This window comes from Petromyzon marinus, chromosome 1, assembly GCF_048934315.1.
Source record: "Petromyzon marinus isolate PM22_M1 ecotype Great Lakes invasive population chromosome 1, UKy_Petmar_22M1.pri1.0, whole genome shotgun sequence".
NCBI lineage: Eukaryota > Metazoa > Chordata > Hyperoartia > Petromyzontiformes > Petromyzontidae > Petromyzon > Petromyzon marinus.
The window spans coordinates 19,916,165-19,942,181 of record NC_133667.1 but is presented as its reverse complement, the minus strand read 5'-3'; the positions used below and the strand labels follow the sequence as shown (position 1 = coordinate 19,942,181).

At 44.4% G+C, this 26,017-nt stretch overlaps 1 protein-coding gene across 1 annotated transcript in view; it reads right to left on the bottom strand.

The window, feature by feature from the left end:
• Window positions 1–21,292, bottom strand: part of LOC116951417 (immunoglobulin superfamily DCC subclass member 4-like) — a 346,431-nt gene extending 325,139 nt beyond the window's left edge. Inside the window, exon 1 of the mRNA XM_032970032.2 lies at window positions 20,482–21,292. Coding sequence (XP_032825923.2) covers window positions 20,482–20,566 — 85 coding nt within the window. The 5' untranslated portion in view covers window positions 20,567–21,292. The remainder of the gene's footprint in view (window positions 1–20,481) is intronic.
• Window positions 21,293–26,017: the final 4,725 nt, after the last annotated feature.

The following is a 26,017-nucleotide window of genomic DNA, read 5'->3' as shown; positions in this document are numbered from 1 at the left end:
CAGCTTCTCTTGTCTAAAATCGCATCGTTACGCTCACGGTCTCGAACATTTAACGCTGTAGGGGGGGCTCCATCTTCGCAAAATGCAGCCGCTGCTAAATTAAAGTATGTTCATAAAACAAGAAATGAAACCGTGTTTTTAACTTCGTTTTTGTTCTTTTACACTGTTGTTGAAAACAAATCTCATGGTGGTTGTCAAGGGGATCCCAACTCGTAGCTTTGGCCACCAGAGGGGGGCAAGGCACCCCCTGCCCCCACGCTCGTTCCGCTGCTGAGCACCATCAAAACATTTGCCACCTAGAGGTGGCAAACATGAGCTCTAAATGCTTCATATTGTTCACACAAAGGTCTGGGTAAGAGGAGTGACCCACAACTGTGCCATGTACAATGCGACTACAGTCTGTCAGTATATCCCTGCTTCTTCACGTGCGTAACAAACTGACGGTGTTGGCGCATGCCTGTCACCCAGCACTGTGGAGGCGAGAGTTGGTGGATCTCACAGATGTTGTTAAACTCCCTGTGGGCGTTGAGGCGCCATACCCTGGCTGACCAGGACAATGTGGACTCCACCTGTTTCTGTCTGTATGGGATAGAGCGTTTCCCCCTCACATGCGTTCATTCTTTCCGGGTGCTCCGGTGTTCTCCAACATGTAAACACCCATTAATTGGCCGATAGCACCTTAATATACAAAGGACCGTGGAGCCTGGGCAATTATTGGCGACGGCTCACATTGTGCCTGCCCTCCCGCTTGCCTGTGGTACCTCGCGCCTCCGAGTCCTTCACTATATGCGAGAGTAAAGCGAATGCTGTGCGTGGTACAAGTTGGATTGTTCATCAATAAGATCCACCGATGGCAGTGAAATAGCGGCATGGGATGAGTGGTGTTCGTCCGTATGTATAGTAATGTTTACTGCACTGGGGTGGCACAACATCTCGCCGTGGTGGTGGCGAGATGTTGTCTCCCTCGCCCAGTACGCAGGAGGTCGCGGGTTCGATGCAGACCCTGACGCCTGTATATTTGGAGTTTGTATATTCTCCCTGCGGCCGTGTGGATTTTTCTCCGGGTCTTCTGCTTTTTCCCTCCACATTCAGAATCAACATACGTTTAGAGTGTTTGACTGCGAAACATTTTCACGTGATATGCCACTTCGTTGAGCTATCGTTTGTGGCCTAGTCGCTTCTTAAAAATATCTATATAGCTCAGTGGGCCTTACCTGGCCGAATTAAATAGTTGACTAGTTTCATGATAATATTTTTTTTAATTGCTTAAAGCTCCTCCACACCGATGTTAATACCTAGTTAGGTACAGATTTGTATCAAGTAAAATGTTTGTTGTGTACATTGTCGTGATTAACGATATACTGTATATTTTTATGTTTTAACAGAGAAATGTGGAGCTCCCAAGAGAGGGCGCTAAGCAATCGGCTAAAACAAAATAAGAAATCTGACGCCCTTTTCTCCCGGCCTATCTTTTATCTTAAAAAGGGGGGTGGAGGGGGGGATTACAGTAGCTTACACCAACCTCTGAAGGTGACTATGGACAGATAATAAATAATTGAAAAATAATAATAAATAGTATTATTTTTCTATCTACGTGACTTTACCGAAAGACCCAAAGAGAATGAATTCCTGCAGTCACGAAAGCTTTAAGTCAAGACGTAACTATGGACAATTTTTAAGTGTTAGTCCGGTACTATCATGAACCCAAATGTAAGTGGTAGGCTGCAAATTGAATATGTTACCACATGCTGATTGTCAGAGATAATCATACCGCATCTTAAAAGTGCTTTAGCGGGGAGAAATCGCAGCATTTTTTGCTTTAGAAATCGATATTTGGTAAAATGCTTTAAAAATTTGCAGCATACCACTGAAATTGGTAGGGTTGGAACATTTTATGTTTGCAATGTATTCTGAGCAACCGATTCGTTTGAATTTAATTGATTGAATGTCACTGGATTGATTCGGGTCAGACCCCTAGATATTCAGCTGAGGTATTTTTTTTTGGGGGGGAGGGGTGATTTTTTAGCAGACACTAAAGCTTTTGCGTGAGTTCCCTGAAACGAAGTTGATGACACTCATAATGACAGATGCTTCCACAACCTTGAGATGTGAGAATGTAGAAGGGGGGGGGGGTAGCAGAGGACTTTGTGCGTTAAGTTTATTGTGCAAAAAAGAGGGGGGTTGTGAGAAGTAAAAAATACATTGCATTATTAGACAGTCAACACATGCATCAATAACACCGTCATAAAAAAGGACTATATACATATAATCGGTGGCATTCCAGGCAATGGCCCTATTGCATGGCAGAGAGAAGTGCCGTTGCTCAAAAGGTAACCGACTCAATATTAATTTCATCTTTTGAGCACTGTTATTAACGGACGTTGTTGGGTGGGTTTTGTTTTCTGTGTGAGTACACCCTTGCCAGAGTAAGCTTAGATAGGTGAACTTTAGTGTTGATGGATGCACTAGGCAGGAGTGAGGTCTTCATGCTACACAGGTCAGAGAGCTGAACTTTAAAAAAACTACAAGAAGCTCATAAATGAGGCCATCTCCGACAAAGCAACGTGGAAAAACAATTGCGCTCGGAATTCCACGGCAGAATTGGGTAAGCAAATTGGTAGTTCAGAATGGAACATGACTAGTAACCGTCGTAGATGCAATAAGGAGGTGGTAGAGGTTCGGATAGGTGAGGTGCACGTGCAGGATGAGCAGGGTAGGTTAGAGAGATGCATTGGTATGGGCACCCAGTGACTGAGAAGAAGAGGCTGTGATAGAGGTTGTGTCAAGTGTGAAACTTTGCAAGAAGGCAGTTATGGTGTCATGTGGTGGCACCAGTGGAATTGGCCAAGAAGACCTTTTGAGCTTGATGTGTGAGTATAAAGTACAGTACACGAACGAATATAATTTCAAGAAGTAGCCATCATCAAAATAAGCACAAATGCAGTTTTGTTATTTGCACAAATAATGTAGAAAATTCGGCTATATTCAGCAAGACAGCCCAATTTTCAAACCAATTAATGCTGAAATAGCGTGCACGGGATTTACAATATTATTCCTGCCTCTTTCCGGCCATTTGTGAAGCATTACCGAAGCAGCCTGCTGTAAAGTAATGGTCTAAGGATGTACAATATAGTGGTATCACACACCATCACTCCCATGTGTAATGTTACTTTGCTGGTACCAGCAAACTGCTTGCCCCTTCTAAACACTGCACAAAGAGCAGGATGCTCGCAAGAGTTGTAGCGAAGATCTGGGGGTGAGTGTGGAGCAATGGCAACAGCCCAATGTGTGCTTTGTGCAAGGATTTCCATCTTTCTAAGTGTGTGTTGGATGTGCGTGTCTGTGTACTATACATGAATAACCATAAAATGCATCTGTTGTAAATATCTATCAACCAATTGCATTAAAATATATTTTAGCAAGAACAATTATTTATAACCCACAATCTTTAGACACGGCATGTAATGATGTTGAACAATTTCGCTGTACGCTACTGCGTTGATTGTTACTTGTGGCCCAAAGTCACAGTCACCTCTTGCCTTTAAACCCTGTGACATTCCAACTCCATGCGCTTACTGGGTCACACCATGCGGAGGAGACTCAGCCAAATCCAAATGGTCCGGTGCTTATACCTTTGTGTGAATAAAAAGACGCTGCTGTTAAGAATTGGTCAGCACATTATCTGAGGTAAAAGTAAAAGGTGCAGCCATGCAAGTGCTTGCTCACGCCGCTGCTGGCAGAAGGGCCTCCCGTAGAGGGAGCCCTAGAGAGCCCCTTGAAGGGGAATTTTGGCCTACTCTTCCACATTGTCTCAGACGTCTAGGGAAAAGTGGGAGAATCCAAACTTTTCCCCCACCACACGCGATCGACCAATTGATTAACCTTTGTGCTCCCAAAACTCAGTGCTGGAAATGGGCCGGAATGTCCCGGAACGGCGTGGTGGAAGTGAACATTTGGAAGTTGATCATACATACAACCCGACTGCGTTCCAGAAGGAATCAAGGATTCATCTGTTGTATTTATTTATTTGACTCACAGCAGACAGACACACTTACACACACAGAGACCCACAGACGCGCGCAGATACCCACAGACGCAAAACCCACATACACACACAGAGACCCACAGACGTGCACAGAGACCCACATACACACACAGAGATCCACAGACACACACACAGAGACAAACCCACAGACACGCACGGATACACACAGACACACACAGAAACGCACAGACACACACAGAGACAGACCCACATACACACACAGAGATCCAGAGACACACACACAGAGACTAACCCACAGACACGCACAGATACCCACAGAAACACACAGAAACAGACACGCACAGAGACCCACAGACGCAGATACCCACAGACACGCACAGAGACAGACCCACAGACACGCACAGAGACAGACCCACAGACACGCACGGATACACACAGACACACACATAGACCCACAGACACGCAAGAGACAGACCCACAAACACGCACAGATACCGATTGACATGCACAGAGACCCACAGACACACACAGAGACCCATATACACACACAGAGACCCACATACACGCACAGAGACCCACAGACACACACAAGAGACAGGCCCACAGACACGCAGAGAGTCCCATACACGGAGCCAAGGTCCTCCTCCTCCTCAGATCGAGTGTACGGTCCAGATCTAGTGGGAGTGGAGGGAATCATGAGTTCCCCCAGTAATTTCTTCCCATTTCCAGCCCTGCCGACAATACTGTTGGGTGGAGAGAGGTGGGGTATATAAGAAACATGCTCATTTCTTCCACAGCCGCGCCATCAGATTAAAAGCCAAGCTCTGGATTTCAAGTCCAGTGTGCTAACCCTTACACCATGGCGACATCTGTAGCAAGGCCGTAGGCATGGAGTCAACATTGGGGGGGACCAAATTTTCGAGGGGGTCAGGGGGTCCCCCCCCCCCCAGAAAAAAAAATCTAAATTTGAAAACTCATTTCCTGCCATTTCCTGCCTAAAATATTAAAAAAATCACTAACACATGGGATGGACTTTTTAAAAAAAAAATGTTTAATAGTGTATTGTATTACATTTCTCTGTTTTTTTCTTGTTTACCTCTTCTTGTTTCAATGTATGTAATGGCAGAGATTAGGGATTCAGAAAGTACAACCATAACCATACATATGTACAAGCTTACTGACAAATATAACGTAATAGACATTAACGTGGGCACCATTGTTGGTCGCTGGGTGACTGTTTGGCTAATTAACTTTCCAAGTATTTTACTTAGCTATGATAGCTAACATTAGTGATGGTTGATTGATGAGCAATCGCAAATCGGCCCGTTTTCACCAAAAACGTTTGTTTCCACTCGACAGTGATGTAGCCTTTGTGACACTCATTACATTCTAGTTTTCCACTTTTTAATACATTTGAAAGGAATGAAACGGAGAGACAGCACAGTGTTTGACATTCATTGTACCTACCCACAGCAGTCGAGCAACAGCTTCTGCTGGGGTACGGCAACACCACGTGGACAAACCACACGCAGAACTGCAGTACACCGTCATACTAGAACCGTGGTGCGCAAATTTTGCGTGTGTGAGCATGACTGAACGCATGGGTGTAGTATTATATGTGTGTCAGAGTATGGGAGGTGGCAGTGACGAATATTTGATATGAATGTGCGAGACGCGTGTGTGTTTGCATGCGAGGACGCGAATGTCCTCTGATATGTGTGTCACACAAGCATGATATATTCATGACACGACTATATATATACACGTGTATACAAGACACACTGTGAAAAGGAACCAAGGTTATCACGCCACGAACATTGACGTATAACTAAGCTCCTTTCCATCCTGGTGGCGCCTTTGTTCGAAGGATCAACTCACGATGAGAAAGATTGCAAGTCCCGGTCAACTCAGCCTATTATCTACCTCACAGTGAAATCGATCAAACGACAGCACAGAGTTTTGTTTTGTTTGCCTCTCCACATCAAAATGAAATATTCTATCATGTGCATCAGCCTGAGCGCTTTCTAGAGGAATACTATCTAGCAGCATTTGTTTAAACGAGAAAACGATGGACCCGTTTAGACCTCCAGGATCTTATCGACAAGAAGACTTGTTAAACAGATACTGCTGGATTGCTTGTTTAAACAATGCAAAATGAGGTGTTTACTTAGAAGCAATGCTTAGATGTAGTCCAGTATAGACACCATAGCCCTCACTATGAAAATGTGGAATTTTCACTACGGAGGCCTCAAACAAAGATGAATACTGCCCCAACAGCATTATAATAAATCACAGCAGCAGCAGTGTTAACATTTTCATTGCCTTCCTCTTATTTATGAATATACACTGATAATATAGAACATTTTTCACGCGACTCCTCTTATGCATAAAATAAATGTAGGTAATAGGATTAATTGATCACTCACTGCAACAATTCTTGACTCCTTGTATCGATTAAAATGTGTGGATAATAAAAAAAAACGGTTAAGAACAGAAGTTTTTCTTTTCAAATCAATTTGGGTCCACGGAAAATGGGATTGTGGATAACAGGAGTATGGTACCGATAAGTGGATTTTTTAAAGTCTGGCGTTTGTGTAATTTTGAGATTTAGCGAAAATGGCTCTGAAAAAATTGTCTCGATTATGTTTAATGATATTGTGCAGCAAAGTCTTTTAAAACATAAACGCAGCTGTTCTAAGCAATGTTGGAGAGATCATATTGACTGTTAAGAACAGTCAGTCAGCTTGGGCAAGATACAATGGATGCCCGATGGAGTGTAGCCAAACGTGTGAATGTGCTCAGGGGTATGGACACCATGGAGATGGAGTGATGAAATCAGCACGCGTGCAGGAGCTAGATATATTGTTGCATTGTGAGACCCTAAGAGACCTTGACGGTCTGGGGCAATCTTCATCCAGCAGTGGAGAAACCATAGCCTTTGTTTAATGATCATGCAATCACCAGCATTATGAAACAGTATGGTAATTGCCAAGTTTGCATATCCAATACATTTCCTTGTGCTGTTTTTCATTGCATTGCAAGTTCATATATTTTAAAAACATGTCTTTAAATATTTTCATTTTGACTCAGCATGTGTCAAAATGGAAAAATATGATATTGTTTTTTTCTATTTTTTATTTTACCAAGACCCACTAAGCTATGTAGCTATTTTTCAGAAGCGACATCACCACAAATGATCGCTCAACGAAGTGGCTTATCACGTGGAAATTTATAACAGCCAAATACTGTAAACACATGTTTCTAAATGTGGAGGGGAAAACTCGAGGACCGGGAGAAAAATCCATACAAGACAGGGTGAACATGCAAACTCCAAATATACAGGTGTCAGGGTCTTGATCTAACCCACGACCTCCTGTATACCAGGCGAGGTAGTTAACATCTCACCACCGTAGTGCCCACGGTGTTCTTGGATTTCGCAATTTATTCACGGAGTCATCAAATGTATGATATATCTCGTACGACTTGGGTTTTGCTATTATAGCAGTCCAGTAAGATATTCTGCATGCTCAAACGAGGATGCCACAATGCTCATCTTCTTTGGTGGTTCAGAGCCAGTGATCCACTCCGCATTCTTCCAATAGACAACCACCTTTGATTTCCCACAAAGTGGTGCCCCTTTTATTGATCCCAGAGAGATGATGAGCTGAGTATACCCCCAATCGAGAATGCACCCATGACCTTCAAATATTAAGTCAAGCGCTCTGCCACAGCGACACATACTATACACATACACCAAATATACACAAAGCATTCCACAAACATACCGTCATCATACCAAAAACAAGAAAAAAATATCTCCTGCGCAGCCTGTATAGACTGTTGGTGGAAACATTATGTTAGCGAGTACCTATTCAGGTCAACACAATGCACAATTGAGTCGTGCGGCTATCACCATGTTCAACCACCTTTGTCTTAAATTTCGATTTAAAGCTTTCGTGACTGCAGGGATTCATCTTCTTGGTTCTTTCGGTAAAGTCACGTAGAAGGGAAATAATAAAATAATAAAAATAACACATAATAAAACAAAATTCTCACGACGTTTCGGCCATAACACAAGTAGCCTTCTTCAGGTGATGAAACAGGACTGTCCAGAAGGCAGCGCTTGAGTGAACACTGCCAAGCAAGTGCAGCGTCTTTTAAGCTGTGTGGGCGGAATTAACATATGAATAGGGGCAAGCTTCGGAACGGAGGAGGGAGGGGGGTGGTGGGTAAAAAAGTGACCTTTGTCTTGTTAGTGCAGAGGAGTAAAATACTCGGTGCACACCGTTCACCGAGGATAACCGAGGGCATCAAGGTGCGCGTGTGCAACTTGGGGTTGCACGAACAAACCGCCACCTAATTCAGGGGCTAAGCGGACGCAAAACCGGGTTCGACCGATTGTGCACGGAGCTGGGTTGATGAATGGGCTGACAGGCGCCAGCCTGGCTAGCCTTAAAGGGACACACGAAGACATCTTCGCCCGCTGCCGCTCAAGCACTCAACGGACCTCCAACTTCACGAGTCGCCGGACGGTTGATGGTTGATCCCCCCCCCGGGACAGACGAATGAGTGGGTCTGTGGGAGCGTAGGCGAAGGCAGCGGTGGAGTGTGAGAAGCTTCTGTGTGCCGAGGCGCTGTGTGCGAAGCCTCTCCATATGTGAAGATGCTGAGTGCGGAGCAGAGCTGCCGAGGGCAGGATGGGTGAGGCGTAACGTAGAGACGAGTGGAAGAAGATAGATCTAAGTGACCGTGTAGATAGCTCTAGGAGTGCCTACAACTGGTGCAAGAATAGGTTCATAAAGTGTAAGCAGGTGACTTGTTACAACATGTCCGTTTGAGTGATTTACAAGACACTGCATTAGTACTATCTTTGCAGACCACACCGGGTAAGCATTTAAGGCTGAGTTTATACAGGGGAGGCCCACGACCGGTTCTGATACTACTTGTGAGTTATGTTAGCTATAGCAGAGATTTAACTCAGGTCACCGAGTTCATGATGTAATGTGCTAGCCACTGCGCAATCATTCTCCATCATCATGCACGTAATTCATGCAACACGCAGATGCAAATACACTTCATGTACACACATACGGATGCATATTAAACAGAAAACTACAAACATTACGACACGCTTGTCAGGTTATAACAAAAAAAAAAACACAATTATCTGTTACCCATAAATGTACATATAAAGAGTGCTTAATAACGCTGGAAAAAGATTTTATGTTTAAGGGATGGGATCAATGCATTGTACAAAAGGGTTACAAAGTGGCCATCAAACTGGCAAAATAAATAATCGCACCAATATGGCCGGATGGTGGGAGCTGCTTCAGTGCTTTGTGTATTTCCTGGAATTGTGGGCTGATGCTGCGAATCCAGGGATTGTTCAATGCGAAGGGCTCCTCTTGCTGTTTAACTAACTGAACGCTTCCCAGCTTAACGGCTCAAAAAAGCAGAGGTGTATTGTAGTTTATAACGCTTCACAATGAAGCTGCTGCGCCGTGTACAACAAAATGCTGCATCCCATGCATGATGAAGAATAAAGGCAACAAAAAATAGGCATGAACTCTAAAACGTGGTTTGTACGTACAATTCTATTGCATGTCATATATAAAAAATCAATGTAAATACTCCGTAATGTAGTTCAAACTATAATTGGATCACTGCCCAATGGATTTTTACAAAGGAAAATGGTTGATTGCAGTGTACAATTTTTTTCACAATAACTTATATCATGACAAATTTGCATTTAACTGTATAAGATAAGATATTGCATTTTTTTTCAAGGATCAAGAAACAAACTGGCATACCATTTGCAGTTCACCTTCATTGGAAGCCATTAACTTCTTGCAATATTGGCACTGCAATATTAGCTAACCGCTGAAGAACTTGTAAGATGGCACTCAAGCCTCTGTGTGACATCAGATTGATTTGAGACAGGCTAATATTCAGCACGGTTATATTTTACCAACCACTTTGTTCTTCATGATAGAGGGGTTTTTTTTGTTAGGTCGTGTAAATATAAATGTGTCGTTAAACCCGCCACCACCTGACACAGCTAATTAGAAAGGTTGGTCACGTAAACAAAACATGCCAGTTCGTTACTAGTACAGCACACCGGTGTGTTGGAAAGTAAACCCACATTTACAATTCGAGTACCACCTTTCGCCAGTAATTACAACTAGCATAATGAGGCGGCAGCCAGAGTTGTGGAGAAATCCTGTTTCGTTTTTCGAGGGAGAAATGTGATGTCATCACCTGTGAACCAATCAGGTGTGAAGGCCATATCAATTACAATGGATATTCATTACTGGTTTGGTTATTCATAGCGTAATCAACATAGATTATATGTGCACATTATGCATGTACGTTGTGCTTGTACATCCTGCCATTTTTTTATGTGCATGAAAATCGCAGTACCTGTTGTCTGCTCATAGTTAATCACCATCGACTTATGGTGACCTGTATAGGCATGCAGTTAAACAGTGGATTACTTGATCATTCGCTTACAAGCAGCACTAAGCCTGCAGCCTTCCGAATGGTTAAAAAATATATCTTTCTCTTAACTTCGATAGATTATCTAATTAGTCTTGGCCAGTAGTAATTAGTTTTGTACATAACTTTAACATCAAAATCAATTGAGTGTCCTTGTTGGCAGGTGTGTTATGCCACTGCCGACAGTTGTATTTGCGAGTATTTAAAATTCCTTTGGTGTTATTTTACTCTCATGCTGATCATTCGTCCTGTCTGACCAACATAGCATTTGCCACAAGAGCAATTAATCCGGTACACACCTTGATAGCTTCGGCAATAAATCTTTTGTACCAGATATGACTTTCTGTATTTTATGTACCATGCCAAATCTCACTCAAATGTTTGTTTTTTTCCCAAAATCTGGCTAGTTTATCCATTACTCCCGCAATATACAGTGAGAATGTGCTAGCAGCAAAGTACGTTGAGTATTTAGGTGATATGAATAACATAAAAACAAGACATGTTTTCAAAAGACTGCACAGACCACTTGAAAGAGTATTGAGGGAAAAATTAATTATTAATAGATGATATACTATAATGGACCATTGTGTGAAACGTTGTCTACTTTTTTCTTTTGAAGGCAGTGTCATTGATAAACGTGTACATGTTCTGTTGCTGTTAAGATATGGGTATTTGTGGCAGGTGCAATCGCCGTTACCGAATCTACCAGACCGCTAGACTTTAACAACGCAGTGAAACTCCTCATGACCGCCCTTCTATTATCCATGCTTGCTATTGCCCACACTTTCCATTTAAATCTGCAAATCATCCTGTTATCCATGCAGTAATTATTCCTATTATCTGGGCATGTTCCCTCCTTTTGGTTGCCCACACTTTTGTAAGTCTCGGCCACCAGACATCATCCCCTCTAGCGTGTTCTGACCAACACCATGTTTCTTAACAGTCAACATGATGACGCTATCTTACATATTTTCTCGAATCCATGTGTAGTGACATTGGGGATGTCACTGTATGGTGCCGGCCCTGGAGGGCCATGGCGTGCGATGTACTTACGTCGCAGACAGCTTCGTGTGTTGCTGAGTGAGGCCGGCTCTAGCAGAGCACGGCGTGCGATGCACCGTCATCGCGTACACCCCGTAGGTGGGTGTAGTACCAGCCCTTACGGGGCTTGGTGAGCACTGGGATAGCGAGAGCACCACGCATAGTGTGCAGTGCGGGCTCCCACGAGAGGGAGCGGGAGAGTGTCAGCCCAGGGACAGGGTTGCCCCGGGCCATGGCACTCTAGTTGACCCCGTAGGCACGTGGTCCAGAGTGTCCATAGAGAGACCTCAGGTGGGGGGACTAGGGGGTGATCACGTGTCCGGGGAGAGCTCTCGAGAGGGATCGAGAGAGAGCTGGAACGCCCGCGAAGGTGGGCGGGGCCGAGGGCGAAGCCGGCCCCGACCCGGGAGGATATAAGGTGGGTCCCTGGGAGGGACCGGGGTTGCTTCGTTTTGCGAGCTGGAAGCTCCACGTTCTACATCTGAAGAGGCACCAACACGTGGCCCGGGACCCGAGTAGGGGTCCGGTCCGTCGTAGCCATAACTCCTGTATGGTAGTGTAGTTAGCTGGGTGGTCACCACCCTTGGCTGTATCTGGTAAAGGGGCAGTTACCCCTTTTATATATACATGTTGTGTAATAAATGTGTTGCCTCTGAAGAACAATGTCTGCGACTCAGTTGCACTCACTACAACTGATGCCGGCAGTGGCCAACACGTTAGTCTATATAGCTAGCGGTAGACTATGTCTTCACGTCACAGACCACGTACGAGGACATCGGACAGCGGGGAAGAGGACCTCGTACCGCCTACGGCTCCGGAGGATGGAGGGGAGACGCTGCCGGCGGAGCAGAGCACCGTCTGAGCGCACGACGCCTCACGGAGCTCCTCCAGGCTGCGGCTTCGATCTTCGCGGAGCTCCGTCCCACAGTCTCGCCGGTTGAAGGGGGGAGCGGCGGTGCCACTCGTGGACGACGACTCTGCCGCCATTTCGCAGCGGGCGGGAATTCCGGTGGCGCGGCCCGCGTCCTCGGCCGTGATTTCATCGTCGGCGCGGAGCGCGCAGCCCGCCAAAATTGAAGATGCACTGTCAGCACCGATGGACATCCCGGCTCTCCACCGTTGGCTTTCTTTTATTTGAGAGTTTGCGGCTACCAGAGGCGACTGGGTGGCCTTCAAGCAGTGGTTCTTCACGAACGCCGACTTGGCTGGATGGACGGAGGCGGAGGCGCTGCGGGCGTTGCCTGCTTTCGACCAGATGGCGTCAATCTACGCGCCTCCATTGAATACGGCCAAGGTGCGCATCGCTGATGTTAAATTGTCGAAGGGGGAGTTGACAGCCGGGACGGCTGAATGCTTCGAATGGGGGGGATTGATGTATTGACATTGGGGATATCACTTTGTGGTGCCGGCCCTGGAGGGCCTTGGCGTGCTATGTACTTATGTCGCGGACAGCATCGTGTGTGTTGCTGAGTGAGGCCGGCTCTAGCAGAGCACGGCGTGCGATGCACCGTCATCGCGTACACCCCGTAGGTGGGTGTAGTACCAGCCCTTACGGGGCTTGGTGAGCGCTAGGATAGCGATGGCAGTGCGGGCTCCCACAGGAGGGAGCGGTAGAGTGTCAGCTCAGGGACAGGGTTGCCCCGGGCCATGGCACTCTAGTTGACCCCGTAGGCACGTGATCCAGAGTGTCCATAGAGAGACCCCCAGGTGGGGGGGGGGGGGCTCGGGGGTGATCACGTGTCCGGGAAGAGCTCTCGAGCGGGATCGAGAGAGAGCTGGAACGCTCGCGAAGGTGGGCGGGGTTGAGGGCGGAGCCGGCCCCGACCCGGGAGGATATAAGGTGGGTCCCTGGGAGGGACCGGGGTCGCTTCGTTTTGCGAGCTGGAAGCTCCAAGTCCTACGTCTGAAGAGGCACCAACACGTGGCCCGGGACCCGAGTAGGGGTCCGGTCCGTCGTAGCCATAACTCCTGTATGGTAGTGTAGTTAGCTGGGTGGTCACCACCCTTGGATGTATCTGGTAAAGGGGCAGTTACCGCTTTTGTATATACGTGTTGTGTAATAAATGTGTTGCCTCTGAAAAACAACGTCTGTGACTCAGTTGGACTCACTACACATGCGTTTCTCTTTCTGTCTCAGATTACCAAGCATGCACCTTTCCAGGCGTTTTTGCTCGCTTTTCATCTTGCATATCAGTGTATATTTTCAGACAATGCAAAACGCAATTTTATTTCCCATTGCTGATGGGGAAATGTAATCCTCGGGTCAAGAGAGAAAGGAAATAGTTGTGCATGCACCTAGATTAAATGTGTTTACAAACAAAACAAATAATGGACTGATAGTTTGGTGGGGGAGGGGGGACAGATCGTGTTATCACAGATGTGTATGGCAGTGCACAACAAAATCACCACATTGTTTTTATTCACAGATCAGTGTAACTAACACCCCTGAAGCCATTTCCTCGTGCAGATTTCAACTTCCCACATCGGATCGCACTCACCACCCCAATAGCATGCCACGCGTTTTCGTATTCCCGCCATTCTACGTTTGTACACGTCGTTTCAAAATGGATGAGCATGTATCGAGCACTTAAATGCTACCCATACTGAGGTTCTAAATTATAGCAAGAACATCATCTCTCAGGCTATGTCTGTACCCCTGGTATGGGTGTGCAACAATTCCAGTTTAGTCAGGGGAACTGTTGACCTCAATGCAGATGTTAGTTTCATTATTGAATATCTTGTGGTTGTGACCTCACTATCGCAATGCTACCTAAGCACAGGCCACCATTTCAAACATTTATATCCGTGGATTGTGCTCTATTTTTGTATCCTAGCCTGTATAAATATAGTGCGAACCTGTTTTGAATAAAAAGTATATACTGTATATACCCAAGGTTTAACCTGTGAAAGTTTTCAAAGGTGTGCTATTACAGAAGCGACAAGTGTTGTTTTACAAGCCAATCATTCATTTGCGGTCTTACCTAAAGAAAAATGATGACTTACTTAACAATAGCTATAATATAATATTGGCTTTCTGCTGCTACTCAGGAGATGTAACAGGTCTCCCAGTAGATATAAATAGGTGTACTTCCCCTCAAACAGATTTACAGGTTCAAATTGATATGTCGTTTTAAATCAGGTGATGTGCCCATCTGTAACCATTTCATTGTTTTCAAAGCTCCGAGTGGAGGCCTGTTCCTTTGTCAATTTAAAACTGCTGACAAGCATCATTGTTCTCAAAGCACTACACTATATCTGAATTGCCATTTATTAAAGTGTTAGCCTATGATTAAGTATTTTTGCACAATAAGGCAGTAAAATAGCAAGCATTTTGAGGGGGGTTATGTACAGGAAGTTTGGTATGTGACCATTTGAGTCATGAAGTCCAAGTGTCTGTTTCAAGCAAGACAGAAAACAGGTTTCTGATCTGCCTCTGCTATCTCCTCATACGTCAGAGAAATCCAATTTCCTCCAAGTCACACAACGTCCAAAATAGCCAAATACACATGCCAAAAATGAGTTGAGCCACAGTGAGGTTTTCCTGGGTTAAATATATATACGTATAAATACCCCAGATTACGCCCAGGATGCGTTCCTGAAAACCAGAATGTAAATAAAAAGTATTTACATTTAAGCAAAGAGATGGGATTGTGCATCATAACGTGGTACAGAACCTAAACAGAGGATGCTCAGTAACCCATTGCGCATCTATACTGTACAACCATCGGTGTGAAAATTAAGTGTATGATATTGATATATGAAGATATACTATATGTATTATAACTAGGTATTTATCATATATAATATGATATATACTATGTGGGGAAAAGAATATGAATCGAGTCCAAATGAAAGAGACTATATAGCCAGTCAAGGACGCCAATGCTTGGGCGCCATCAAGTGCAAACAAATTGGGTCTTCGTGGTAAAATTTCGTAAATCTCGAGTACGTTATGGCGAGGTACCACAGTGCGTAAACGGGATTGGGTAGCAATAAGTTGAGTACGCTCTAGCGAAAGTACGTTAATCGGGGCATCACTGTGAAAGGTGGTATTAATGACTGGGGCTGCATCACTGCATTGTTCCCTTGGGAAGCATGTTACCTGCCTTTTATATATTTTTTAAAAAAAGGGCAGGTCATCTTTAAAGTCAACGAGAGAAAAACAAAATAGTCCCTTTTCATCGGAAATGTTGAGTGCAGATTATACTGATGTGCAAAAGGCAGAACAGTGGCTCTGGCTCACCTAAAGCGTTGGTGGGTAGATTTTTTTGTCAGGTAAATTATCGCATGCTTTTTAAGAACCTATGGAGCATATATTAGAATATGTCTGCTGAAATCTCTACATTTCTTGTGCTAGAGAGTCTCTGGCACAAAACATATCCAACCAATATATTACCATTGATATATATTGCATGAACATAAGTTATGCTGTAATAACCCAAGAATGAACGTTTATTTTCGTGACGTAAACATGATCTGTCCTGATTCTATGATGCCTAAATCCACCCCAAATCCTGAATTCTTTGCGTTTCTGGGCCAATGTCTTGAATTTGCTGTGAAAAAAAATTTTCGCCTATCACAAAGGCCACCACCCCACCAATGTTTTAATAGACCACACAACTGCCACATTATTCTGCCTTGCTTGAGTACTTCCTAGTCGAATGATGATATCTCGTGGAATCGCCAGAAATACACATTCAGAATTGGTGCTACTTTATTTTTTGACGTTGTTGCAACTATTAACAACATAATGGACAAATGATGGAAGAGTACAAGCCATGAAGGACATTGAAACGTTTACTGATTCCTACATCCAGGGTTACTTAGCATTTTACCTGCTTGTCAAAGAGTCAAGTTACATGGAGTTTACCATTTAAACTGAGACGTGTTACTCGAACACATCATCCTTCTGTAAAGCGGATGTCGAAGAGCAATAACGTCTGTTACAATAGTGCAACATTGCAGACCACTATCAACGTTTAAATTATACTTTTTAAAACAAACACAAAACTAAATTTCACATCTCCTGTTTACAGCTCTGGGCTATAAGTGGAAATTGCACAATTATTACAGCGTAGACACTGTAACTAACACGTAGCACAATCAACAGTGCTTTGAAACTTAATTCAGACTCAATAACAACTTCCAGTTGTTTAATTGGCCTCTCTTGGAAATAATATGTTGTATCTTACTTAATTGGTTGTCACCTTGATAAATAAAGAGGCACCGATATAAACCGGAGATGACTGGTGGTTAGGACACTTCATTGCCTGTGGCTCTTGTGTTTGATGATATTGATCTTTCCTCAACACCCTGCTAATATTGGCCGATGGTGCGAACCAATACAATATAAATTCCTTGGGCTGCTTTGCCACAGGGCTGGAGTTTTTATATCAGCTGCAATGCACGTATTAGCAGTTGCTTAAGTGGACAAGGAAAATAAATACTCGCTATGTTCATAATTACTACCGCCTTATAAAATAAATATGTACCAGGGTGTATCAATAAGTATAATATATTCTTAATAGTTTTGTAATCAGGAGGTGGCCAGGTGGTTCAGAGGTCAGAGCACTGAGCTGGAAACCACTAAGATACTGTGCTGGAATCCAGGTTTCAGCTGCCCATGATTAAACCGGATTCTCGAGTGGAGCGAGTAGTTGGTCTCAACCTGGTCACCGATGACTAGAAAACAACTCATCATACTAAATTTTATTTTGCACCTTTATTTGACGAAATCAAACACTCTCATCTCAATGCACAGCCTGCGGAAAAGTGTGCCCGCCAATGTGTAAAAGGGTTAAAAGGCTATTTGAAGGAGTTTTCAGAGGTACTTCCATTAGCTATTACCTGATGAACTCGGTTCACTACTCAATGATATTTCCAATGACAGTCTTCATCTCATGACATGACGCTAATAGCACAATTGGAATGAATTGCAGGAAGAGGCAATAACCAGACAAATATGCACATATAACCTGTATACGTGTGATTTGGGTAATAATTGCGTAATGAAAGATGCATGATCCTAGCATTAATGTGAAACTTTTTTTTAGATTGGCAGACATCACGTAATCAAAGATGGCAGTGCCCTTGCACAATTGCACAACAAGAGTAGTGTGCTGTTATTCACTTTTGTTCTCTGAAAGTGAGATGTATTAAACAAAAAAGCGGCAGTACGATGACAGCTGAATGAATGGTGGTAATGTTTACAAATTGATGGAAACGCTGCAATCAGTGCATGAGCACGTTTATGATGACAGCAGAAGTGGTAGATGAGTCGATGCTGTAACTCCAGCCGACATTTTTTTTTTAAATGTAAACGTAGATGTTTAGATGCAGCCTGATTAATATTCACCGTAATTGCTGCAGACTGGTAAAAAAAAAAGGGAGAGATGTTTCAGCACGATCCCGAACACCCACACACTGCACGCGCGACAAAACAATTGTTGGGAGAGCTTGGATGGCACGTTCTGGAACATCCTACATCGGGGCCAGACTTTGGACTTCTATCTGTTCTGAACTTTAAAAGAATATCCACGTTGAACATGGTTCGAGGCTGTGAAAGCAGCGCTGTGCTCATGGCTTATGGACCAACTCAACGGCTCCTATTCTGTTGGCATTAAGTTGCTTGTGGGCCACTGGAAGAAAAAAACGCGATGATGTAGAATAACATTAGCCATTTTTTGTATTAATTAAATATCCTCGTATAATGGATTTACGTTTGAGGCATTGGCCCTTCTTTCTGATACGGAGACGACAGAGAGATTGACGTATAGCCAGAGAATGCACATTAATCGGTGGCACCTTCATTACGTGAACACGTGGAACACGCGCGTGATTAGGTTTCAAATAACATACAATGAGTATCCAAACACTCACAACAACAAAATATATAAAGGTGCAAAACTGCTGGTGGAATCGCCCCTCTAGAGGGACCTCAGGAGAGCCCCCATAGACGGTGCTTTGGCCTAATCTTCCACACTGGTCGGACATCTTGGGAGGAATTGGAGTATTAGATCCACACTAAGCATGGAAAAACTGAGATAAATGAAGTCGCGCACTGGGATTATGGGAATGCTTTAATGGGATACTTGGACCGGGAGCAGCAGAGGAATGTCACTGTGTAGATAAGCCCATTGTTACGTAAAGCAAGGCACTTAATTGATCGCAACGTTCGCCTTACCATATACAGTCCCGCATGTCTGTTACAAGGCAGTGAAGGATGACGAAGGTGGTGCTTATTTTATTTGTGCGTGCGTTCCACCGCCAATGCACCCTCAATTTCGTTCGCATTTGATGAATACTCAAGAAAATGTCTATGGTCCCCTTGCAAAGTGGCGCATTAATCTCCCTGTCCCGCAGTACTGTAATCGGGAGTTGAACTTGACCTTCTGTGGAGGACGCGTGCCTTAGACAATGCAGCCGTTTGGCCACAGCTCCGCAAGTCCTGGTGTTCGCTTAAAAAACAAAAATCGGTCTCAAATCTGGTACAATAATAACAAAAGGCGGTGGCGGTGGTGGTGGCGTGAGGGGTTCGCACCAAACCCGGGATATTTGCCGCGCCTGCACCGCACGCTCCCCTTCCACACAGCCACACACGCACACAGAGAGAGAGAAAAAAAGGAAAAATCCACCCCGCGACTTAAATCGAGCTGGGTTTTTTTTATTGCGTTTTTCGGGCACCGTCATCACAGTTGCCTCTCCTAAATTCGCCCGGTGTGAACGATGTCTTTTTCCCACGCGCTGGTTACATAACACGATTCAATGGGGAGGGTTTTGGGGTAGTGGAGCGAGGTGGAAAGGGCGGTTGTTGCACGCCACAATAACATTCTGCACAGAGGCCCATACTGTAGATCGTCGTGTGTGTGTGTAATGAATATAGCGGTGTTACGTAACAAAGCACACCGTGAAACATTGACACATTGTACGCATTTTCAATAGGTAGCCTGTTTCCCGGCCGCACAGAGGAGCGGAATGTGTGGGACCCGTTGCCAACCTCCTTATCGTGAGCAGGAGGGCTGCTTTGCTCGCCCCTTTTTGCGGAATGTTTATATGCTGGGGATAAGCACAGTGCGGATTTAACAAGAGCGCAATTTTCTCACATGGTTCAAGCACGGACGGACAAGATAGCGGGCCTTGGGGTACGAAGGAGAAAAAGCCGAACTGTAATCACCGCTGCTTGCCAACCAAAACACGTTTTCTGGCTGGCACTCATCCATTCCATCACAATTGTGCACAAACGGCTCGCATGCATGTGTAAAGGATGGCTATATATGTGGTTGTTGTTGTTATATATGTGGGGGCATACACTCATCTCAAGGGGTCAAGTTCAAATGGCAATAATGGATTGATTAACGAGCAGTGCTGTACGTTGCTCTGCTGATGCCACAGCGTGACAATGCGGTGGTCCTGTGGCATTCATCTTATTAAACAAATATCCAGCATTTGACCTGCGCATATCTCAGTTCCAGGAATCTCACCTACCGCAAAATCCGCCAGTGTCTCTTTCAGTTGCGTCTCTCCCAGTGTTACTTTCCACGCACGGGCCCCTCGGCACTCCCCACGCACCTGGACGTCTCTCTAGGTCGTCTTCTCGTTACGTTACCCCGCAACTTTAATTGGATTCTAGCCACGTCTCCAAAACACCCGAGCGATTTCATCACACAATAAAGCAGCCCCCCCGCCCCCCCCCCCCAAAAAAAAGAGAGATGTATCGTTCCCTGTCAACGCATCACTCGATTTTGTTTTTACACAAACATACGCCCGCATCTCTCCCCCAGCTGCGCACCCCACGCGGGACACTACTCTGAGTGGACTCCCGCGTGAGGACTGCCATGCCCTCTGCAGGAGGTGCGCTCACGCGCGCCTGTCAATCAATGCAGGCATGGCCCGTCTCCCCGTCCCCTCCTCCTGCAAGCTGCCGCAGCCTCGTCTCTTACCTTCCCAGAGCAGGACGAGTGTCCCGAAGGCGACTTGCAACAAGGCGATGCTGCTGCCGCTGCTGCTGCCGCCTCTTCTCGCCATGTGAGAGAGAGATGTGTGTGGGTTGGGTGGGGGGGGGCGTTGTGATCGCAGGACGTAGAGGCGATGGCTGGCTGCTGGTGCCAGCTACTCCTTTGTGCGCACGCAGCAGCAGCAGCAGCAGCTGCTGCTGCTACAGTCGTGAGAAATTCGCCTTGGGCACTGTCACTTTCTGCCGTCTCACTCGTCGCTGATGCTGTTGCTTCTGCTGTTGCCACTGTCGCTCAGCAGCACAGGGCGCACAACACCACCCTGCCCGCATAGCTGCCCCCCCCCCCCAACCGCACTCCGCTAAAGCTTCGCTACTCTCTATCCAGACGCGCTTCGCCACCACTCGCCGATGTCTCACTCCCGCAGCACCCAGCGCTTCCTTGCACCACGAACTGTGATCGTGGTCGCACGGAAGATATCCCACCCCTCCCGCTGTGCCCCCCACCGCCCCCCCCCCCTGCGCGCGTGGACGATGTTACGTGTCGCCGAGCATCAGCCAACTATTCATCTATTTGCGCGGTGAGTGGCACGAGATGGGCACTGACGCTGCAACAGCATCGACGACGCTCGGGACACGACTACTATTGCTGCTGCTGCTGCCACACTACTCTTCACCACGCTAGCAGTGACTGCACACACAAACGCGCGCACGCACACCCCCCCCCCCCCCGAACTGCAGCGCTTATGCAACAGCAGCCAGCAGTGAGTGGCGCGCAGAGCGCCCAACCTCGTCTCTCCGTCTCCCTCCATTCACCATCCCTCCCCACCGCCACCGCCACTCCAGTCACGGACCACGTCACGAGCACCACCAACCAGCCCCAAGTCCAGGAGGATGGAGAGCTGCTGGGACCGATGATGGTCCATTGGCGCTGCACGCAATTAGTACCGCATCATTTGCAATATTACGCGGTTCTATATACCCCGCCCAAATGTGTGTGTGTTTTTTTTGTTGTTGTTGCGTGAAAATACGTGAATTGACTTGATACCGGGCGCGTTTTAACAATGTTACAAATTGCTGAGGTTGTGTTATGATTTGTGCAAGGCTTTGAGAAATAAGTTGCTGTAACTTGGTTTAACATCCATGGTTTTGTTGAATCGTTCGCACCAAACTGGTTTACTGTATTTTTGTCTTACTCCACGCAAAAGGGGATTTTCAACCCCACGCGCCAATCGTTTTATCGCATTACTCTCTGAATTAACTTTCGAGCAATGCATTAGTTAATGATTCAAAAAATAAATAATGGCGTGGGTGAACAAACTTGTCCTTCATACAACACTTTACAACTACAGCCATTGGTCGATATGTCAATCATCACCCGTAATATAACGAATACATACATCAACTAGACGTAATGTCTCTCGCAAGACAGACCCGGAGCAAGGCACACCGGATAGACATATTCATCGAAAAAAAACGAATATTCTCTACATTTGCACAGTAGAAAATGTTTTGCATTTTTTTGCACACAAAAGCCTGATGTTGTTGGGGGAGACAACATCACATGGCCTTCTTACATAGCAGTGGCCACAGTCGCCTGATCACGGCATAAAGGCATTGTCCTGTGCATGAACGCGCTGAATTATTTAGTAGGTATACAGTGTAATTATTAACATTCATGTACAGCCCGTCGTGAATCGTGATATGGACGTGTTTGTGCCAAATGAAGCGGCACACTTGTGGCTGGGGGGCTCTCGCGAGGTCAGCAGTCCACGTGTTTGCTGGGCACGGTGATTACCAAAGCGCTTCGTCCACTACGATGGGAAAAGTTAAAGAGATGGTGACATTGCCGAGGGACGCACATTTAAATGATTATTTGTTTAAGTGCATGTAACGGTACTTTTTTCAATCCGCTGCTGGATGAGGGTTCTCACCAAGCCGTGCAGATCGATAGGGTTATTTAACCATACTTCACCGCGCTGGTCAAAGTGGGTTTGTGAAGGCAGGAAGCACAGACGTGGGAACATACGAGTACAATCCAACAATGGATTTATTTTTCGCACTGGCCCTCTGCGACCCACAGTGTAGCTCCGCACCTAAATTGATAAAGATGTAGATAAATAATTGTCCTTATGTTCATGACAGTTTTTTTTTTGCCAAAGTCTGCATCAAAGAGTGGAAATACATTTAAAACGGGGCACACCTGTACCGGTTAAACGATGGACACGTGAATGAATCGGTAATATAAGGCCAGGCGAAAGAACGTTTTCATCACATGTTCGGGTTATTTTTAGATCCCTCATATTTTTGCCGCGAGGTGTTGACGGTGGCGCGATGATTAATAACACCGTGCCCATGAACCCGGCGACCTGAGTTTGATGCTCGGCCACGCCTAGCATCAGTGGCGAGTGATAAATGACCCCCGTATCCTGTGCCCCATCTTCAGCCACCGGCATTGAGCAGCAAGCACCGTGGTAGCATCAGGGTAACGAATTGTGGACACAAAACTCCGCATGACCGGCACGGTTTGAGGAATTCTTCATCCAGCGTAGTGGATTGGCCAAAATTGTTCTAAATGTTTCTTTCATGTATTTCTGTATTATTATGTAATGCAATTAAAACATGTTTGGTTAGTATTACAAAATAGTTTTAAATGGGTGAAATAATTGAACATGGTTCCCTTATCATTAGTTTTGAAAATTGCATAACACATAGCAGTAACACCATATATGGGCTATTTGTTGATCCAGGATAATAACAGATACGTGTTTACGTTGAATTTGTTCTTACTTCTGTTGTTTATTGGCTGTAGTAATGATAATAAAGCTGGCATGTCGTCTGGTTGTGAGCCAGTGATATATCAAAGGGTTACAAAGCAGCACTGTGGTGTTCTGGGTCTTGCTATTCCATATTGTACCCTGGGGTGAAATTCTGAAAAAAAGATCAATACATTTAATCAAAACTGGTGCAGTCCTCTTGCTAGGTCAAATATTGACTATGATTTAGGAATGCACCTATTTTAGTACTTTAATGCAAATGATCATGCTAAAGTTATGAAATAGAGTACGATTTGTAACAAATTGAAGTCCATTATTCATGAACTGTTGGAAAGCCTGTGAGCAGTCATATCACATTGTAGGTTTTTTTTATATTTTAAAGTAAAATAAAAACGTGTATCGGAGGAAATGTGAAACGTGCTGTACAACTGACAATTAAATTTATATTTAAGTAAAGTTATTATTTAGCAGTATTTTCGAAGGAAACCTGGGTGCATTTTCACTTATCCTTTTGAGCTATGTCATAGCAATTTGGAAACTCAATCATGGTTTAATATTATAGAAAACAATGTGCATTAAATAACACCAGCATGCTAACCTATGAAAAGTTAACATTGAATTCACAATTGGCAAATACGCTACACCTACATAACACATTTTTGTTTGTACGTTTCAGAATTATTAACATTTTATGGGCAGAAAGGGCTTGAACAGAACCATAAAACTCTGGGGTTTGAGGGTTGTTGGAAACAGAAAGATTGACGTCTTCTGAAATTTCACCTCACGTACAATGAATGTGGTTTTTTTTAAGCATAACCCAGAAGTGATTTCCTCACTTTCGATGTGCAACGAAGAACATTTTCTTTAAGGCTTTTTCTTCATTCCAAAAATAAATACTTTTCGAGTGTTCAACCTATGTTTGAGGTAAAATACATTGTAATTTGAAAATGATATTTACTCGGGGTGCAGGTTTAGATAAAACATGATTTTGTGATTCTGCGTCGGCAGTGGTGCACATGCATAATTAACAACACATTCTATGTCATAATGGTAATAATAGCAATGCTAATTTTCATCTTCATCCAAAAACACCTCGCCAAGTCTCAAGATCATGTTTCAGGAGGGTCATGAATTGGAATATTGTGCAATTCCTGAATGATAATTAATTGGAAGAGGGTAATAAACCAGAGTTGATAGGGAATATCCACGAATCACACAAAGGGATAGAAATCAGATGTCAACATGAAAGGTTTTACGATCCCACCTGCCGTACTTTTGTCTTGTCGTGACCATCCTTTTCCTCCAGGCTTGTGTTGTTACCACAATCCATGAATGCAAAACATAATTGAAAAAAAATGATAAATCGAGTCAATTCATGCAGCAAAAGCAGATTTTTGCATGCTTCCCACACTTTTTGTTTGCTAAAAGATTTCTCACATGCAATTATGTAATTAAATCTCGTGCCCATAAAGTATGCTTATTATTCTACTGTACCACTGTTCCATTGATCACTGGAGACACAAAGGAACAGTATCCTGAAAGCAATACAAAAAGCTTTAGTTGGGAATTTGCTATTCAGCAAAGCTAACACGAATGCATAATTTTCAATGCACTATTATTAACCTTTGGATGTATTTAAATGAATATTTTTTGTTTTTGATGTACTGTAATCCAATATTAATATTATGGTGTAAATCGATTCTGTGTAAGGCTGGCTGATCTTCCAAATTGGTCTAAATTGGGTGAATTCGAATTCTGAACTGACCTTACAACCTTGTTAAGGAAAAGATTACAAAATACATAACAGAAAAAGCAAATTTCCATGGAAAGACATTTGGTTTTTTTTCCTAATTTCTCCCAGAACTCGACTTAATAAAGCACTTGAGTCATTGATTGATCATGTGAGTCAGTAAAAAAAGTATAATTTTCAAAGTTACTCAAGTAATCACGTGAGTTGGGCAGGTCTTTCCCACAAATGTATGTTTTTTGGACCAAATTCTTATGCAGAATTCAAGTCAGCGTGAAGAGCGAAATCAGCCAGAAGAATTTGGGCTCCTGCCCACATTTCCAGCTAAACTCAAGTTGTCTAAAAGCATTGAAACCAGCTGTGTGAAGTGGAGGAGTGGGAACTCAAGTTTGTACTCGAGTTCTTTGGCTCATAGAAACAGGGGTATAAATGGGAGTCTGTCCAAGGATCATAAACGAAGTGGGCGGGGCTTACATTAACATAGCCACCTCCGCGCCCTCGTCGTGGAGGTCGCCCTCCGATCCTACATTAACATGCTAATTTCTCACATTAACATCACTAGCCCCGCCCACTTTTTAAACCTTTAAAACAGTCTGCCCCAGCAATTATCCTCTTATTTCCTCCTGATGACAATCGCTTGTGTTGTGATCGAAACGTAGTTTTTTGTAATTTTCTTTCAACCTATCTACGTGATATCTTAGTTTAAAACGTAGGCTTTCGTGACCAATATTATCCATAAGAGGTTTTTGGATTATATCTCGTAAATATAAATGTGTCGTTAAACCCACCACCACCCGACACAGCCAATTAGTAAGGTTTGTCACGTAAACAAAATATGCCAATTCGTTACTAGTTCAGCACACCGTTGTGTTGGAGAGTAAACCTACAACATTTGCAATTTGAGTACAACTATCAACATCAGGCAGACAATTATGGCTTCCGCCTGATGATGCTAGTTGTAATTATCGGCGAAACGTCGTACTCGAATTGTAAATGTTGTG